General features: G+C 45.0%; 1 protein-coding gene across 1 annotated transcript in view; it reads left to right on the top strand.

Moving 5' to 3' along the window:
* Positions 1-20,590, top strand: part of LOC104271167 (dynein heavy chain 9, axonemal-like) — a 62,504-nt gene that overhangs the window by 9,354 nt on the left and 32,560 nt on the right. The window contains exons 4-5 of the mRNA XM_009865761.1: positions 14,149-14,342; positions 17,465-17,613. Of these exons, the coding sequence (XP_009864063.1) occupies positions 14,149-14,342; positions 17,465-17,613 (343 nt within the window). The remainder of the gene's footprint in view (positions 1-14,148; positions 14,343-17,464; positions 17,614-20,590) is intronic.

Genomic DNA, 20,590 nt, shown 5'->3' with positions numbered 1-20,590 from the left:
AGCATTTCAGTTCCTCTGGAGTCCTCCTGGGCTGATGTTCTTCATTGCTTGGGAGCGTTCTGCACTGCAAAGCTTCTTTCTACTTCAGTCTTCTAAATTTCCTCTGGAAGGTGAACTTTCTTCTAAGATAGGTTTCATGCTCTGATTTTCATCTTGGAGATCCTTTTATACACCTTAGGAAAGATATTGCTCTTGTAGTGCCTTTACTGCTCCTGCCTGCGGGAGGTATGTTCTCCAGGCAGACACCTTGTGGGTTAGCAGTGAGGTTCGTTTGTGAGACAATCCCTTCTATGCTGGCCAGTTCCATTCCATGTGAGTGAGATGGCCTTTTGTGTTTCCTATGAGCTTCATCATGATTGTTGCTACTGCCTCACTGCTGTGATGAAGTTGGTGCTGTTGCCAGCTCAGGGTCATAAAGACCAAAGGAACATCAGCTCCCAGGCATTCCTTCTTCAGACTTTATTCTTGCAATAAGTGATTCTCTCTGAGATGGGCTCTTCTGGTCCTACTGGAGAGAGTCCAATGGGGAGCTACGAGGGTGATCAAGGGACTTGAACATCTCTCCTTGGAATAGAGACTGAGAGAACTGGGGCTATTCAGCCTTGAAAGGAGACTCTGAGAGGGGATCTTATTGACGTAGAGAAATATCTGAGGGGTGGATGTCAAGGGGAAGGGGACAATCTCTGCTCAGTGGTGCCCAGCAATAGAACAAGAAAGAATAGTTTAGGCTAGAACATTCCACCTCAACATGAGGAGGAACTTCTTCCCTGTGCGGGTGTCAGAGCCCTGGCCCAGGCTGCCCAGAGAGGGTGTGGAGTCTCCTGCTCTGGAGACTTTCCAACCCGCCTGGAAGCCTTCCTGTGTGGCTGCCCTGGGTGACCCTGCTCTGGCAGGGGGTGGCACTGGACGATCTCTAGAGGCCCCTTCCAACCCCCAACATTCTATCATTTTGTGACTCCACCTCAGCTTCCTCTCTCCCTCTGAGTCTCTTGGGGTTTGTGGTTGAGATGGAAACCACGTGCTGCTCTGCATCTGCCCTTCTGCTGAGCTGTGAGGTGACAGGGAGACCACGTGCCCGAGTGTGCTGCCCGCGTCAGGTGTCTTCAGCCTCAGCATGTCCCCGCTGTCCTCATGAGTGGCCCATCTCGAAACGCTGCAGTCATTGGTCAATGATCTGCACCAATTTTATGTATTTCTTGATTTTCAGATAGTGAATTCCATACCATCAGATTCTGAATACTCTTCAGAGCATCTTTTGTGATGATTGTAGTTTTGATTTTGCTATAAATAATATGGCTGGTGTCAACTTCATTAGTGTTTATGTTCTATTAATATGTGTTGGTTTATTAGCCTTTGAGTTTTTGGCAACTCCAGTTACTTGAGGCATGGTTTTAGTACAATCACATTTTGTCACAGTCTGCTGTAATTAGGTTAATTAGTCATGGCTTCTACACAGCTTATTAACAGGCTAAAATCTCCTTTTCTTTCATCAGGGAGATTAAGTGCTGTAATAAATTGTTTCTTCAACAAAGCTTGAGCAAAGTACATTCACATTCACACTTCAAATTTGAAGCGGAATTTAGCATTCTGCTAATTTTTCACAGAAACATTGAAAATGCTCCTGCGCAAAGTGCTCCTCTTGCCAGGGGTTTCAGGCCAAGAGAGCAGCGCCAAAAGAAATCAATATCGATATTTGTGGCCCATTCTGCGCCTCCCATTTTGGGCACATTATCTTCAAAGGAAACCTCATTAAATGTTGAGGACTCTGAGCATGCAAATAGCCCTGTGTGACTTGCCTTATTATTTATTGCTGTTGTTTGATTAATAATATATATAGGCTAATCGTCCTTTGCAGTTGCGCAGCTGCTTTCAGCTCACGACGCTGAAGCATCTGACACACATTTATGATTTAGTCTTCCAGCTTCTTTTAAGTGCAGTAAAAAGTTTCACAGAGCTTTTCATGGTAACATCTGTGCCAGAGAAGCCCAGTATTTACCACTGAATGAAGAAAGTCATGTACCTGTCCAGAAGGGCACAGTTTGTAGAGGAGGGTAATATCTTTTATTAGATCTGCTGATAGACTTGGGGAGGAAAAAAAACATAAAAAAAAAAAAAGTAAGCTCCAGGCTTTTATGTGCTTCTTTAAGGCTGAAACAGGAATTGAATTCCAACTAAGTACTGGCTGAGAAAAACTGCTCTGAGCTTAACTGAGTTCTGTTTCGTCCTAGATGGGAGAGAAAGCAGAACCTGGGGAGCCCCGGTGGAGTCACATTCGTTAGCTCTGGAGGGAGGGGAGAGGTTAGCAAAGGACACAGGCATCAGCCTCCACGCAAATCCTGCCTCTGGGGTGTTGCAGGGTTAGTTAAGAGCAGGAAGGCGAGAAAATTGTATCATTTAATGAAAGCGAGAAAATGGTATCATTTAATGAAAGCAACGCCTTTGCCAAGTCGCTGGCCCTGGTGTTCCGCAGAGCTGGTCATTTCAGTTCTAAGGCCTGTCTTTTGCAGGTACTTAATACTGATCCCTTGAGAAGTCAAAAGTATTTTTTTACTCTGAATGAGGTTTTCTGTCTTTATTTTCCAATTTCCTTTATTGCAGTATGTTATACTTCCCTCAGCCTTTGTGTTCCCATTACCCAGCTTGAAAGTTTTTATATCTGTTGGTACTTCTGAAAGGTTTTTTTTGTGTGCGTGCAAAGCTGCCAATGGCTCCTTGGCTGTTGGTTACCTTACCAATAAATCTGTGGACACGCCTTAGACCACAAAGGCACAATGATGCGACTGTTTGAACTACGCAGGACGTCTGGCCACAGCCCTGTGCAAATAGGAATTTTGATATTCTTGCTGGGTGATTGAACTTCATGTAGAGTCAGTGTAGCTATTGTCCTTTGCAGGATTTTCCTCTCATTTTTTTTCCTTCTCTGGAAGATCTCCAGTGTCATAAGATGAAGGTGTTGATACATAGATGGGAGATGAATATTCTCTGAATTGTTGCAGTGTGGTCCCTTCAAGCCGGTGTGAAACCTAATCTGCTTGTCAGCAGTTCTTCAGTTATCCCCAGGGCGATGACCGACAGCTCATGTCACGGTTCTGTTCTGAGCATGGATAAAGAAACGGCATCATTAGGTTTTATGGTTGTTGGGTCTTCCTGACTATGACAAGTAAACTGGGTCAGTGTTGTTTTCAGGCCCTGGCAGCACCTGAACCCAGACAGCGAAACTCCCCTCGCCTCCCAAACCAGCCTCACCTATAGTTTGTTGTGGACAGTCCCTGGAACGTCCTACCCCTGGGCTATGCCCAGGCATTTCAGAGAGCAGGTGATTTCACCAAAGCCAAATGTGAGCCAGCAAGCTACTAGCAAACTGTGTGGCTAACGGTGAGTTCAGGTCTGGACCTCTTCCATAGCCACCGATTTAGGAGCAGAGCAGGCAAGAAAAAAGTGTGTATCTTCTAACCGTATAGGTATGCTGGGGTCTGAGATGAGCAGATAGAAACTCCTTCTACCTGTAGTCTGGGACAACCTTACTCTGGAATTGCTTTATAGGTGCATGATGGTTTTAGTCCTGAGCTAATACAGCCTGCCCATCAGCAGGGCTTGTCAGCTCAGGCAGAGCCTCACACAAGGCATGGTTTTGCATCCTCTGTTCAGTGCCCAGTGCCAGAAGACACTGTTTTTAGCAGAGCAGTTTCTATTTGGCTAGGAAAAAGTCATATGAGCGTACCCAGAGTCAAGCTGGGCTCTCCTTGACCTTCACCACTACTAATGAAGACCCTTGTGGTCTTCATTTTCATGGTTGCCTTGGCCAAAACTGGCCTTTTTGAGAAGGTGAGGGTGGTTCTCAGGCCACTGAGACCAACCGAAGGTAGGGTGGATGGATTTCCTTGTCACCTCAATGATGTCTGCTGTGAAATTCTCCCATGGTCCAGCTCCCTCTGTGCCGTGCCCTTCTTGGGGAACTGTGCCCGTGTTGCCTTGTGCCTCCTGCAGAACTGTACTCCCTCAGTAACCGCGCACGCATCTGGCTCTCGCCGCCGCAGCCTGTTCCTACAGGCTGGGTGCAGGCAACTCTGGAGCTCCTCTGCACGGATACGCATTTCCCAAGCCTGATTCTCATTGCGATATTTTCTGCAGCTCCTCTTCATCGCTGAATGCAGATGTGTCCCACAGGATAAGTGAAGCTACTTAATATACAGCAAGAATACACCTGGCCAACTCGGATTACTTCTTCATCCCAATCATTTCCCTCATCTTTTTCTGAAGAGGAAGAATTTTCATTATGTAGATATGAAAACGCTACTGAAAGGGCATTGTTTAATAAATGTGATGTTGAATAATGAGCCCTAAATACTGAATTCAGCTTTCGAGGAGGGGAACAGCAGTAGACAAAGTAGTATATTAACTCCATATTTATAATTTTGCAGAATGCAGATGATAAGATTGCATGTGTGGCTTAGGAGATAAAATATCACATCATATATTTTACATTTAAGGAAACTGAATTCTTTTGACAAAAGAATAGAACTCTCTCTTCCAACTTTCACTTTTTGTACTTTTTAGACACTGAAACTTTTCATTCTTGTCAAAGATTCATTGTGGCACAATCTGCTGCCTGTATTGTTCTCTTTGCAAATAAGAAAGGTCCTTTGATCAGCCTGGTCAGATACTAAAGGCTTGCATTTCGCAGCTTCCTGTGTGCATTCAGAATTATTATTATGCCAGAAAATCATAGTCTTAATTAAATATCTTCCATTAAGTCAGTCCTTCAGATGTACAGCCTTTTGGTGCATCTTTGATAGAAAACATTGATTATGACACTTCAATGTGCATTTATCTGCTCTCATCTAGTTTTATAAGGACATTCATATCTTCTCACCAACACTTAAGTCTCAGAGAAACGTTCCCTACGCCTCACAGAAATACTACTTGAGAACATTTTACCTTTTCTTTTTTTTTTTCCCCTTTCTTTTTTAACCTGCTGGCTAACTATCTGATGTCTATCTGAGATACAGCAGAGATTTTGAACACCTCGAATATTTAAAGGTGCACTTTGTTGGTTTGATTGTGGAGTGGAAATAGAGTTTTTTCTGAATGCCTCTGCAGCAGTGTCAGCCTCTTCTCTAGCCTGGAGAAGAGGAGGCTCAGCGGGGACCTTATCGCTCTCTACAACTCTCTGCAGGGCGGGTGCACTCAGCGGGGTCGGGCTCTTCTCCCAGGACGAGAGGGCCCGGCCTGAAACTGCCTCAGGGAGATTGGGGTTGGATCTCGGGAAGCCCTTCCTCCCGGACAGGGTGCTCAGGCACTGGGATGCTCTGCCCAGGGGGAGTCACCGTCCCTGGGGGGTTTAAGGAGAGGCTGGATGTGGCACTGGGTGCCCTGGTCTGGCCCATGGGGTGGGGTTGGGGCATGGGCTGAGCTTGATGACCTCAGAGGGCTTCTCCAGCCTCAGTTCTGTGATTCTCTCACCCATCGCACAAAGCCTGCTGTCAGCTGGTCTTTTTGAATGTAAAAGTTCTCTCACCCTCTAAATGCACTCCTGAAGAGATGCCAGTGGACTGTGGGCCCAGGAGTGACCGCAGAGAGGTCTGATGGCCAAGCGCTGCTAACAGCTCAGGGCATTCAAGCAGTCATTTTGGACATGATACACTGTACCTAGATGTGTGAGATGCTTTCGGAAACACAATGAAGGCAAATGGCTTGGATTTGACTCTTTTTCATTAGTTCTTCCTTCGAAGCCCAGATCTGCTGCAAAAGATCAGTTGGAGCTCCACACTTCTGTAACGTGATAGAGGTCACAGATGCTTCCTCTGCAGTGTTGGTTCACATGAGCCATTGTGACCACTGTAGATTAGGTGTCTGCAGCTAAATTTCGACTGGGAGCAATCTCTGGAACCCTGATGGTAACACCGAGGCTTTACCGATGTTGAAGCTCATGAGATGGGCTTTTGTGGAGGCACTCCTGGTGTGTGTACCTTCTCCATGGTGTGATCACAGTGTATCAGTGAAGTGTGGTATCTCCAGTTCCTGGATAGGAGCATCCTCACTCAGAGCTGGCCAAGCTGCTGCTGAAGTCTGGTTTGATCTTTGAGTATTGCATTTTAAGAAGGATATGGACCTTATGGAATTGGGACAGAGGAGAGCAATGAGAAGTGACCAGTACCTGAAAACATGACTGTAAGAAAGGATTGAGGAGTGGGAGAAAGGGAAATGTTATGTGTGATGTCCTCAAGACTGAGGGGACAGAGGGCACGATCTTCAAAAATGTCCTCCAAAGGGAAAAAAACAGTCCCTTTTCTGTACCAGTAAAGGATGGAGCGAGGTGCATCTCAAAGTACTGCAAGAAAGATTATCAGCAGGCATTTGGACAGAGGATAGTGAAGGACTGGCATAGATCACTTGCAGATTCCATTATGAAGGTTGTTTGAGTAGGTCGTGTCACCATATCTGGGGTTATGTCAGGGGCCTGAGTGCACTAGCTCTCAGAGAAGCAGCTCTGCAGCTTATTTCCTTTGCTAGGCTGGTTACCTGTTTTCCAGGCCAGTTCTGCTGTGCTGCCATGCAACTTGGATGAGTCCATCACTGTGAAAAGAGAAGCCTCGTCAAGGGATGAGGCCATACGTATGTGTGCGGTTTTTTATATCAAGATCCAGAACCATGGACCTTGAGAGCTTTCTCGGAGGTGACATCCTGGAACAGATGCTGCAGCTCAGCTCTTCCAGTCCATGAGACATTTTCTCTGTAAGTTCTACTGTGCATTGGCCCATGGTGAGGGCCCATCTGTGATTTATAACTCCCAAACCCAGGGCACACAAGTGCATCCTTTCAGCGATCAGCAAGGACCCATGGCCAGCTTCTGGTGCTGGCTGTGTGTTCCCCAATTCCCTGGAGAACATCAAAGAGCGAAGAGGAAAGATGGAGAGTGTGGCTTGACAGAACAGCCAGACTTTGCAAGGCCAATTCTCAAAACCACTTGAACAAGATTTGCAGAACGTGCAGGAAAACTGTCAGGATGAACCCGGCTGTGAAGCATCTCAGGGGAAATTATGGTAATTTGGTGGCTAGTTATAAGCAACTAGAATAGAAACATTAGGCTTAGCTCAGTGGTTTGAGTGCGGTGCTGACAACAATGACAACACCGAGATCGCGGGTTCGATTCCCTCTTGGTCCCCATGTGTTGCCTGGTCTAGTCGAGAGGTGGCGTCCCTGCCCATGACAGGGAGGTTGGACTAGATGATCTCTAAGGTCCCTTCCAGCCTAGGCCATTCTGTGATTCTATGATTCTGTTGCTGACCTTTCCTAGTAGGAAGGACTTGAATGCTAAAGCCATTACCTTCTGGTTTATGATACTGGTTTAATAGGGAATTTTCACAGAAAAGGTCACGAGATCCATGCCATCCCTTTTCAGACCACTTCTGTTGTCCAACTGCAAGGTGTCTAGATTTTGGGATGCTCAGGGAAGGATGCTGCAGATAGGCTGCTGTTGCAGTGACATTTCATGGCACTGGGTACTGTTTAAAAGCAGTGTTACTTAGACATGGGGAAATAGCAAGGAGGAGTTTGAATGAAAACAGGGGCATGCAGCATGGTGAGCTTGTCAATCAGCTTTTACAGAAGAAATAAGGAGAATGAAAATACCATTTTTTGTGTGGAGAGATGATTGCGGTTTGGCCAACTTGTAGTATCTTTTTTTTCTACCTTTGGTAGAAATTTTTCCTCATGAGTTGAATAATTCAGCTTGTGCAGCTAAGCAGAAAACGACACCTTCAGTGAATGAATAATACAAACCGAAACCTCGTATGGGAAAGATGGCAAATAATCCATCATTTTCTACATTAATCCTTCTAGTTAACAGTAGTATTCAAATGGACTAATTCATCTGCTTATATGTCTACTTCCTGAATGATCCAATCCATCAATTCAAGCCAGATGCAGATTTGACTTTGCCATTCTTCCAGGAGCTGTCTTTCTCCAATTGTGGGGATGCTGGTTTTTCTAACAACATTTGGGCCACCTGCAGAAAAGGAAGGAAAGAAATTATGAGTATTTGCGGAAACCTCCATGAGCGGAACTTGCAGTGCACGTGGACCGCGTCAGACCTTTAGAAGGTGTTTTGAAAAGGTTGTTCCCAAGCACCAGGTGTTCACACAGCTGCTCTGCTTTAACCCTCTTGGAAGAGCTCGTACACAAGCTGCTTCGCACACTCCACAAGCTTTTTAGGATGTCGGATAGTGACAGGACTAGAGGGAATAGATTAAAGCTGGAGATGGATCGGTTCAGATTGGACGTGAGGAAGAAGTTCTTCCCCATGAGGGTGGTGAGACCCTGGCACAGGCTGCCCAGAGACGGAGTGGAAGCCCCATCCTTAGAATTTTTTAAGGCCAGACTGGATGGGGCTCCGAGCAACCTGGTCTAGTGGGGGATGTCCCTGCCCATGGCACAGGGTTTCGGACTAGATGATCTTTAAGGTCCCTTCCAACCCTGACAATTCTCTGATTCTATAACAGACAGGGAACAGGGAAGCTGAGTGATGGTGGGAGTAGCACAAACCTCCTGGGGAGCTCCTGTCCCTCTGGCTGGTGGAGCACAGCTCCAAAACCTGCAGCCAAGCCACGGCAGCAGCTGCACAGCTCAAATACTGTGAATAACTGGAGTGTTTCTAGCATTTGAATCGAATCCTCGTGCTGAAAACACTCAGTTCAACCAGAGAAGCTTTGCTGCATGCCTCACTGACATCTGAAAATGATTGCCCTCCAATAATCATTAACCTCCAGGCTTGGCTGGCTAAAAGGAGGTGCAAATGCCAGCGCCTTTCCACAAGAAGATATTCTGAGGGTCAGTTGGACAACTGCTGAGCACTGTGAATGTTTCCTTTGCAGAATCTACTCTGCTTTAAAGACCACATAAGTTAATTCATAAAAATGTGTCTCCTTAATTTTGGACATGAAATCGTGGCTAATTGTTAGGATTCGGTGATCACACAGATTGTTAAAACTGCGAGAATATTAAATATAATTTCTTTCCAGTGTTGCCAAGTAGTATGATTCTTACAGAGAGATGTTAGATATTATTTCTTGCAAACTTTATCTTTTGGTTTTTTTTTCCAAAAAAGCAAGATGTATAAGGAGCTAAGATTGAAAGAATGAGTCAGGTATAACCTGAAGACTCAAAAAGTAAGGATAGTCTTAAAAAGACCCTAATTTTTTTGTTATGATTTGATGATGCCTTTTTAAAAACCAGTCTCGTGGCTGCTGGGGAATTTGGTAAATACGTATTAAAAACTCACTCTGGTTTTACTTGCACTGAAATATTTTCTGCACTATTTATGCCAGTGCAGAGCATGGTAATGAGGTGTTGTTTTGACTTCCCTTGCCCCAGAGCTCTTCTTGACTAAGATGACTCTGGGGTAGAGTATTTTAAATTATGGAAATAGTTTTAAATGCTAAAAAAATTTTATTTTTTTCCCCAAGAATAATTCCCTTCAGGGCCAAGGGGAAGAAAATACAGAGCCAATGTCTTTTTTAAAAAATCATTTCAAATTTTATAAGAATTTATGCCTAAACTTGAGGCCAGTTTTGATGAGATGGTGTCCTTAGAATAACTGCCTTTAGTGAAAGGAGCAAGCCTTTTCTCTAATAAATGTATAAAAGCTCATTGTAGCATATCTGGCACTAGGAGATAAGTTGCCTGGCACAGCGGTGACACTCGACCTTTGAAGTTGTTCTTCCCACTGAAGACAGCCCAACCTCTGGAGGCAGCACACAGGGAGGCTCACGGGAGTGGAAAAGAGGAGGCTCAGGGGGACCGTTTCCCTCTCTGCAGCTCCCTGCAGGGCGAGTGCACTCAGGGGGGTCGGGCTCTTCTCCCAGGACGAGAGGGCCCGGCCTGAAACTGCCTCAGGGAGATTGGGGTTGGGTCTCGGGCAGCCCTTCCTCCCGGAGAGGGTGCTCAGGCACTGGGATGCTCTGCCCAGGGCAGGGGGAGTCACCGTCCCTGGGGGGTTTAAGGAGAGGCTGGATGTGGCACTGGGTGCCCTGGTCTGGCCCATGTGGTGGGGTTGGGGCATGGGCTGGACTTGATGATCTCAGAGGGCTTCTCCAGCCTCAGTAATTCTGTGATTCTGTGATCTCCTCCCAGGACTTCTCCCCATCCCCACAGGACACTGTCACTTTGCCGAGATGCTTTCCCTCCTGGCCCTTCTCTTAGGGGCCCTGTGCTAAGGACACCCCATGAGTGCACCAGCAGCTCTTGGGGACAGCAACTGGGATTTCTTTCTCAAAGCCGGTGGCTGATACACGTTGTCTTTCCTCCAGCTGGGGGAGGAGGGGGGAAGAGAGTGCTTTGCATTCATAAATGTGTGAAATTCTCAGAACTGCTGACGTGTCAGCAACAGTTTAAAGCCGGTTCTGACTTAGATGAGAAACTGTCAGAGAAAAGCAAAGTGATAAAGGAAGTTGTCTTTGATGCAGTGAATGAAGAATCCTTTTCTCTGAGGAAACAATGATCCTTGCCTTGACGTGGTGTGAAGAGACCTGTTTTGCTGCCAAAAGCTCATTTTGAGCTATAAACTCCAGGCCCTCCTGTTTCTAGTAGTCGGAGATGATTGTAGCGTGGTTCACAAAGAGAGGAACTGGAGTTCTCCAGCCCTTTTTGTCATATTTTATTCTGATCCGCGTTCTTTGTCTCTCTCAACTTCCATGACAACTCTAATTGACAAATGTATTTTTCATGATGTTGGCAAAACCAGCCCAGCTCCACAGGTTTACGTGCAGTACCCACCTGCTGTCCCAGGGTACCAGTCCTGCTTTCACTCCTGCTGCTTGGAAACAGTGATATTTTATGGTTAGTCCAAGTTTCTTGTAAAATTTATCGGCAGAGGTATTGAAAAGTAATTAATATTCACAGAAATATTACTGATTGAGATAACTTTCATTGCACAGCTTGTAAAGAACAGCTTCTCTTATGAATACCATCACTCCTAATAAATGCAATTGAAATTGTTGACTAATGAAAATTTTAGTGCTAATTTATATAACATAGACTTTATACTTGCAACTGGAACTTTCTTGATTTTGCAAAAATTTGTTCAGGGAGAAAGAGACTATCATCTCTGATTAGATCTCTGTCATTTAGGAAGAAGAAAACAATTTTTTCAGAGTCTCCCTTGTTAACATCAACCAAGAGACTTCTCAAAGCATCAGCAGCTAAAGTTCCAAAGTGGTATTTTAAGTAAAGTCACTTCAAAACTTAACACTGTTAAGATGTTTTATGTAACCACTTGCACTGATGAAACCACAGAGTTCAACATTTGCCATTGTCTTGTGCTGAGCTCTGAGAATGTGCCATGCATCAAATATATTCATTGCTTCGAGGCAGACCAGAACACGTGGCATTGCTCCCGTGAATTTCAGTTTCTTGTGTTCTGTGCTCTGGTTTCTAGTTTTCCACAGACAGCAGGCTGTGACATGGAATTTGGAGCAAGTACTTCTGCTGCTGACATCTCTCTGTGCTACTGCTAATCCACATCTGCTGAATCACTGCTTTGCTCACGCTCTTCTTCACTAAGTTCTCGGGATCCCTGGTGTTCTGGCCTGGAGATGGTCAGTGCCAGACTGAGTCAGTGCGTGCTGCAGCTCTCTGTGCTGTTGCCAGCACTCTGCTCTTCTCCGTGCCTTTTGTGGATGGAATTGTGACTTCGGGCAAGGCTTGATTTGTTGCAGAAGCATTTATAGTCACATCTACCAGCACTTCTCTGCCTATAGGTCTAATTCTGCTCCTAGAGCACGTAACCTGTGAGGAAGGGTGGCAGATCTGTCCAGCTAGGAGGTGACAGAGCCAAACTCTCCTTCTTATCAGCAGAGAAGGTAATAAAGATCAGTTGTCACAAATTGTGGGTAGGGAGGTTCAGCTTGAACATATTAAGAAAGAACAATATTCTTTACCAGAAAGACAGTGCAGCTCTACAACAGGGCACCCAGAGAGGCTGAGAGACCTTTTTGGTAGATGAGGCCATGGCTGACCTGATCCAGCGCTGGCTGTAGCCCCAGCCTGAGGGTAAGGTCGGACCAAACTCCTTCGGAGGATTCTTCCCACTGTTGCTTCTGTGATTCTGTGAGTGTGTGTTCAACGAATGTCCTGGGTCCATAACACCCACTGGGAAGAGCTTGGCAACTTGTCCTCTGCAGTTATCCCCACTGCTAAAAACGCGAATGCCTTAGTTATAAGAAGCTCCTTTTTCTGCTGCCTACCTTTTTCTTGTTCACTCTCTGTGTTAAGTGTGGCTTGTAACTAAATTCAGCCTATTAGAAAGGCCAAAGTTTTACACTGCTCTTGCCTTCTATTTGGGAAACCTTTCCAGAAGGAAAGTGTGGCTTTCCTGTGGTTTTTTGAGCAGGGCTAGTTTTCAGTTTCTTCTGCCTCATTTGCATCAGCATCGTATCCAAGTAAATCTCTCAGCACTTCTGTCAGGGCATTTGCATGACTTTCAAAGCCCTGTGGCAAGTGCATATTTTTTCAGTGGATCTGAACAAGGTGGGACACCGGCAGTTTTCAAGCAGCTTCCTCACTTGCTCCATAGTGGAGCTCTAGGGGATGTGAGCTGCAGCATCAGTGGTCTGGATAAACCTTTGCCCCTCAAGAAGCTTCTGCTTTGCTCTGAGTGTTTTCTTCTGTTTCTATAGAAAGTATCTCATTCACTGTCTTTTATACATCACTTGTATTTTCCACTTCATGTTCCACTGCTTACAGCTTCAGATTATGCAAAACGCTCTGAAGATGTTTGTTTCAGCGAGAATTTTGCTTGAAATCCAGAAGAACCTTGCAAGCTGTGCAATCCGTTTTGCCACCACTTGTATGAAAGATAATTTGGATTCTTTTCTTCTCTGCATAAAATTTATAGTCCCCACTTTCTAGCTATGAAATCTAGCTGCACTTTCATTGTAATTATCATTTATTTGCTGTCTTGCTCAGCTGGTCTTTGGGGCATTTTTCAGCGACCTGTTTCTGCTACAGACCTGTAGCACTGACAAGTCAGTTCTCACATGCATTTGACAAGCATGAATGTGAGGAATTTGATTTTTAGGATGGCACGGTGTGGTATGCATGCTTATACAAAAAAAGTACCCAGTCATTTTTAGTTTGCCCTACAGTTACTGTGATTTGTATCTCTGTGATGGCCACGGCCGCGTGGCGAAGTCACAGTGTCGTGGTTTCACAGAGTGTGTGCACTAGACTCTGCAGACAGAGAGGTACGTACAGGGAGGAACAGGGAGAAAAAAATAAATCCATGTGTATAAAGATGAAGACAATTAATACTCTAACTGTGAGATCCCTTAAAAAGTTAGTTTTGCTGAGCATGACATGCCTGAGTTTAGCTTTGGATACTGAGCACGCTGGGTATAACAGCACATTTTTCCATTAGTTGCTGTGATTTTTGCTGCTGTTGAAGCAGGAAGGAGACCAAAGACCTGCAGCTCACAGGAATGCTTTCAATGTGCCCTGCTGTCAAACATGGGCTCAAAATTTCCAGCTCCCATCCAAATCAGGCATTTCTGAGTAACTGGGAGTAGCAAGGGCTTGTCACCTTAGAATTTTTAGTTCTAGTTTCAAAATAGGAGAGCAGATTTTGTCTCACTTTGGGTTATGGAGGACTGCATTATGGATGATGCCAAATTCTTTCATCCTCTCCTGTATTGCCACTTCCAGACTCCCCTGGCTTGGCAAGCGCGCTGCAGAAGAGAAACTCTGGATGCCATGTGTGGCTCCACGGGCTGGGGAAGGGCAGGGCAGTGATATGGGTGAGAGCATCAGGGAGGACTGTGTTAGATGCAGCATGATTTTCAAGCTGACATTCTGCGAGCATCATTGAGACACGTTTCAGTTCGGAAGACCTTTCACAAGGATGGAACTGTCCTCTATCATACATTCTTGTGGCCTTGCAAATGGATTGTGTTGATTCCTGTTCCTGTGACAACATGTTGACCTCAGATTTGGGAAAAAGAATGGACAAAGCCTGATCCTGGCGGGTTTCTGGTGGTGACTCCCCACGCTATGACCTTTCTGGTGGAGCAACACATGAGCAGTCGGTAGCGTTTCAGAGATGGTTGAGAGTCGGGTAGGATTTTTTTTCTAAAAGCCTTCCTTGAATTTTTCTAGGCTCTCTCATCCATGGAGGAGTTTAGCAATCTGGATCGGGACATCGAAGGGTCTGCAAAACGGTGGAAGAAATTTGTTGAATCTGAGTGTCCAGAAAAGGAGAAGTTCCCTCAGGAATGGAAGAACAAGTCAGCTCTGCAGCGCCTGTGCATGATGAGAGCCATCCGGCCCGACCGCATGACCTACGCTGTCAGGTAGAGCCACTCCTTCGCCGTGCCCCTAATGCTCCTGCTCAGTGGGCAACGCTGGGTCTGTGTTTTAGAGGGAACAGGAGTAATTCAGGAATATATTTAGATTTATTAGGGTGTGAGTTCTGTAGAATGGTTTCCTGTAAAGGAGTTGGCTGAATGAGTCATCTCTGAGCTTGGCAAGACAGTCCACACGTTGCATTTAATGGGAATGTCATGCTTAGGGAGATGTGACCCCAGTCCCACCAGCAGTGATGGAGCAGTGTAACTGGCACTGGGTGGGGAGCAGACAAGCCAAGACAGAAATAAACATTATCATACAGGTCCTAGATGACTGCTAGAATCTTTTAACGGTCAGTACAACTTCTAGAGTTCATTAAGGTTGTTTCTAGTAGGCTGGTCCTTAGGCACAATGATAAAGTTTAGAAATAGAGGAAAGTATTTTAGAAATTTTTTCTGTTTTTTTTTCTTTTTTTTTCCCCACCCTAAAATGTAAAATTTATGTGATACTGCTTCTGAAAGTTGTAGTTGTAAATTATGTAGTGAAGGTAACTATGCGAGTCTAAACTCTATGAGGGTGTGCAAAAGCAATGTGCTTGTTCCAGGAGAAACTAAAGGTCTCTCGCCCCATTAGGACTTGTTTTTTGCTTCTCTGTCCTAGTAGTCTATGATTTGACATTTCTGCAATGGCTCTCATGCCTCTCAAACAGTTTATATTGCTCCACCATCTGGCATGTGCTTGTATGTGGTGCACGTAGCAGATTGTATTACTCAGTGTATGAACTATATTTCTGTTTGTGCTTCAAAATTCACAGAAGAATGCAGATAGGACTGAGTGAAGTCTCCCTATGGTCAATGTTAGGATGTTTTATTAAATTAAATGTTATCATTTATGATAATGATGCCATTCCAAACCATCTCCTTTTTAATTTCTTACTCTTTTAGGGCTAGATTCTCCATGTAGTCCGTCAGTTGAAAATATTGTTTTTCCTGTTGTTTATTTTGAGTAAAATAAGCTCTTGTCTCTCTGAAATTTTAAGTGCATATTTCACTTACGCAAGTTTAATTAATTTCTTCAAATCAAAATGGTGGAACTCCCATAGCTCAAAAATAAATAGAACATAAATTTTCAACACCTTTCATATTTCTTTTTTATAGAAAAGTAAGGGAATCCAAGTTCAAAAGCTTGGCTGGGTATTTTTAGGGTCTGGCCACGTCAAGCTTTTCCATTTGTGCGAGTATTCCAATTTATTTTTGTTTTGTTTCTTCTCTAGAAGTAGGTTAGAATGCAAACGTGCAAACAGTAGCAGGTCACAGCACCTTCCCCAAGCCTTTATAGAAGTTTGTGACTAAAATTCTTCTTGAAGAACAGGATAATTAGACGCTGGGCCCAAAAAGGTTTAAGAAGAGCTTTTTGTTCAGGGAAATCTCATACCCCAAAAGCAAATGTGAAATTATTAATGGCAACAATGCCAGTCCAAGGGTGTTTGGACTGTTTCCTGCTTAATAATATCATGTTCCTTCAACCTTTCCTCACCCAGCAGCCTGACCAAGGCAGATATCATTCCCTTAGTGAAGAAATGTGCTGTTTTTAAGAGACTCACCTCTCCGGAGAATACATGAGTCTGTCTGTCTGTCCTCATGCCAGGCAGTGAAGTCTAGCAGTCTGAGGTAGGAAGAAGTGATTTTTGGACTGAGCTTAACCCAGCCTGCAATCCTGACAGCTACCACACAGACGCATCTGGTCATCCGGTGTCCTGTTTTCCTAAGCGCTGTCAAAGTGGTGTTTTTGCTGTGATCCTTCAAAGAGATGCGTGCTCTGACCATGAGGACTTCAACATCCCTACTTTAGCCAGCAGTGTTTCAAGATCACGTGTGTGTTAAAAAATTCGTGGAGTTTTAGGTACTGACAATGTCATCGGACCCATGAGTTGTTTTGCAACTTGCAGGTCTCTTCCCTCTGTACATCAGTGAAACCTGCTAATATTCAATACCTTACTGATGATCAATGGACATCACTCCTAGTTCTAACCTTCCTCTATGAGAGTCTTAACAAGTACTTGAGTGCATTTAGGAGTCAATGAGTAACCTGGCAACCTGAACACAGATGGCTTTTTAGCAAATTTTAATGCTGAACAGAAAAATCTACTTGAAAGAAACATAGAAAACAAAGTGGAAGTTTTTTCTCTTGCAATCCATTAGGCATTTCTATTCCAACTGCTTTTCACTAGTCCTTAAAGGAGACTCTCAGCTCTCTTAGAAAGAATTTGGCTGGCTCGTTCTGCTGTCATCTACCAGGTGAACACTGGCCAATGGTTTTCTGCCCCATAGCACTGAGGTGTTCAAAAGGCCTGAGTTGTGCGTCTACTCTTGAAGCATAAGTGCTCGTTCCTGGGGTTTGAATACCACATTCCTACCCTTGAATCAATGTTCACTGTATTATCTTCTTCTAAAGTAGTGATTTGGGAAGCTCACCCTGGGGGAATTCAGCCTGGACGTTCTCCATGTGCTGGATTTTGCTCAGGCAGCTGCTGCGGAGCTCAATTTTTCCCCTGTTCACTCAGTTGTATTTTTCCTTGTGACTCTCATGCAGAGGCTAAGCTACACGCGCTGGATATTCTTAGAGCTCTTCCCTTTTATCTTTCCCGAACAAAGTCATTTTGTAAATCATCTGGACTTTTTGTGACTTTTGGGGATAAATCTAAAGGAAAGCTGTTTCCTCTCAAAGGCTCTGTGGATTACAAAGCACACAGCCATTTTCTATACATCAATTTATTTCTTCTCTTTGGAGATATTTTTGACAGAACCAAGCCAGTATTTCTATTGAACTTCTGAATACCAGGCTGGTAGGTCCCACTGTTTTCCTTTCTCACTTCTTTTCATTTGTCAGATATCGGTGTCATTTATCGGTGTCATCCCGTAGAAAGGGCCAAACATCGCAACTCAGAAGCTCAGCCTGCAGATCCTCTCTGTGGTTATTTCATGCCTTTTTCTTTTCTTTTTTTTTCCATTTAGTTTCTAGTTTGTTTGAATCAGCAAAGCCCAAACAAATTGATTGATTATTTGCAAGCGAATCTATCTTTTCTGAACAACACTAGACTGGCAAAACTTTATTTGCTTTCCGGCAGAGACTTTGTAGAAGAAAAGCTCGGCAGTAAATACGTGGTAGGGAGATCCCTGGATTTTGCAACAACATTTGAGGAATCAGGACCTGCAACCCCAGTGTTTTTTATCCTGTCCCCAGGAGTCGACCCACTGAAGGATGTGGAGAAACAAGGTAAATAAATCACGTCTCTAGGCATACCACGGCACTGCTTTTTATCTGCTGTATAATTATCTTGGCATGACATTCTCGTTATTTATTTCCCCTCATCTCTCTGTAGATAATGGAGTAATCTGTTAAAAATAGATAATTGTGAGAGGAAGCAATTATTTTTTATTTTTTCTTTCTTTTTTTTCTTTAAGTTATTTGGATTTTCATCTAAACTTTAATTTAAACTTGTCTCTTTCCTATACTACCTGGATTCTCAGTGTGGTTCACACTGCATTGATTTTTGTGTTGATTTGATACACAGCCTGTAATTTATGTCAGAGATATCTGATATGCTTTCAGGTAGCTTGCATTTTGCTGAGAAATGTTGGATCAGATGACCCTTAAGGTCTCTTCCAACTTGGTATTTGATGATCCCATGATTCTGTGATAGTTAAAAGTGAGCAGCAGCTCCCTGTAACAGTCTGCTGGTTAGTGGCAGTTTCCACTAACTTGCTCTGGGTCCCAGCTCCACCATGGAAGAATTACCATTTTCAGCCTGAACATGGTAATTACAGTAGGTGTGGAAATGGGATCCCTTCTGGCCGTTGAACGGAGGTCACTGTGGTAACTTCTTTTACGAGACAGTTATAGCAGGCTCCATCCCTCTGGGGCAGAGCGGTCAGATGCTGTAAGACTGTTCCAGATTGCCATTCTGCTCACCACATGGCGTTTTTCCCTCTCTAGCAATGTGCTCCACACATCTCCAAGACCATGACTTGCGGTGAAGCCCCAGTGCTCTCAGTAGTGTGGAGTATCGTATATTTAAACTGCATGAATTACATATCAAACTAGCATAGCAGAGCTGCTGGCTGGGTTTTGGCAGGCAAGTCTCAGACTAAAGATGAGGAAGGCTGGCAGCCCCAGCAGAGAAAGCAGTGACACTGAACTCAGCCATCATCCAGGGGAGTGGTGGAAGGGTTCTGTTTAATGTCTTCATCAGTGAGATGAAGTGCACCCTCAATAAATTTGTAGATGACGTGAAGATGGCCAAGAGCATCCTGGCCCATATCACAAGTCCTGTGGCCAATGGGATCAAGAGTTGCTCCCCTGTACTTGGGCTCCTCATGACAAAAAAGACCTCGAGGTGCTGGAGTGTGTCCAGAAAAGGGCATTGTGATTTGTGCTCTTTCTACCCTCATACCAGGTCTCACTATTGTGAATGGAAAGGGATCCCCCCGAGGAATGCCCTACCATGTGCCAGGCTTCCCTCTGGAGCCACGTCAGTGATCCTGCCTCTCCCTGTGTTATTTCTTGTAGAGGAAATCAAGCACTAAAATCCAGCTGTGAACAGTTTAACTGGAATTGTTAAGATGAGTGCAGTTCAGCACCCGAGGTTAGTCAGCCAGAAAAGTTGCATCAAGTAAAAGTGAATAAAAAGTAATGAAATAAACCGATTGCTTCAGTGCTGCTGCACCGGCCTTAAAGCCTGCCTCTCTTGGGGTTGGATTGGATTCATTATTTAATATTTTCTCTGCTCTTCATTAGGTTTTATTAAAGTGCAAGTCTGGCTAGATAATTCTTGTCAGCTGAAGAGAGCTTCTTCCAGATGCCGCCCACTCACGGGACCTTTCCTTGGCAATGTGGGGTGGACCCTGCAGCAAACACTGTTGGGCTCTGAAACTTCCCCACCTCCCTGGGGCAGCCTGACTGCACTGTCCCCTCTGTGTTCAAAGCCAGCAAAGAAGGAGAAAGGCTGCCATCATCTTCAGTGAGGCAGCCAGCCCATACTCACTGTGGATGGCTCTGCACTCCTGTGAGGCGGGAATAACAGCTGATATTAAATTTACTATTAATTGCCTGGTTTAGGGAAGCACCCCACCTTCTGTAAATGTACCCCATCTGTTCGTGAAAGGATGAGTCTTGAAGGCAGAGGATGAGATTAGCAGCTCTCAAAGCTGGCAGCCACTAGAAATTGTGAGAGAATAAAGGGGAAACTCTGGGAGAGCTGTATTCCAGGGGGTTGTTGTAGTAAGGCTGAGCAGAGAGCTCAAGCGACTGGAAGACTTTGGATGTTTGTTTTACTTATGGCCATCTGTTTCCAATCTTGTACCAAGAGCTGAATCCCAAGTCTTTTGAGACAAATCTTTTCCCTGTTTTACTATAAAACTTATTTGCTTTTAGCAGAAATCGGGAATTACGGGTGCACTACCTGCATGAAGGCAAGTCTGCATGCAGAGATAGTTGTAGACAATCCCAAGGGATCAGCCAGTGGGCACACATGTACTGACTGCCTGGCTGAGCCGAAGGCATCCTGCTGGGATGCAGGCAGTCAGCGCGGGTGTTTGTCAGGCTGCTTCCCTCTGGCAGCACGAATGGGTGCTCATCTGAGGAGCACGTGGCAGAGAGAGCTCGCTGCAGGCAGTTGCTTCTCCTGTGACTTGAAGAGCAACTGGTGTCCTCCATCTCTGGGTGACAGACAGATCTGGAAAACTAAGCAGGAGCTCTTTAGCCACTTTTGGTCACTTAAAGGATATGAGGCACTGGGATGGTGCAGAGAAAGCATCCTCTCCAGAAGAGTACCACAGATTCAGTGAAGAAACACTAAATAGCTGCCATCCATCCTCCAGAGCAGGATAGTAGATGACATGATTTGGGGTTCCCACCTTGCACTGTGCGAGCTGGGGTGCAGAAGGGACTGTAGGAGGTAGTCTGTGGTGGCTCCTGAAGCATCTCTTCCCATGAGCTCTGCCACAGTCCACTGACCACGGGCCTTCCCATGCACATTGCTGGGCAGCCAGAGGCAAGTCCACACCTGCCGAAGCCCAGGATTATCCATGAGCAACTGGAGGGCTGATGGAACTCGAGATACAAGACCCCTGGGAAGCCTTGGTCGAGGCCACAGGAAGCTCATGCAGGTTTCATTCCAGCTACCTTCTCAAAACCAGTGGGTTTCCAACTTACTGCTGGTTCTAGCGTGCATTGCAGGGTGCATTTCCCCACA

This window comes from Apaloderma vittatum, unplaced genomic scaffold, assembly GCF_000703405.1.
Source record: "Apaloderma vittatum isolate BGI_N311 unplaced genomic scaffold, ASM70340v1 scaffold7143, whole genome shotgun sequence".
NCBI classification, from domain to species: Eukaryota; Metazoa; Chordata; class Aves; order Trogoniformes; family Trogonidae; genus Apaloderma; species Apaloderma vittatum.
The sequence above is the reverse complement of the archived record's forward strand: the minus strand, read 5'-3'. Positions and strand labels throughout refer to the sequence as shown.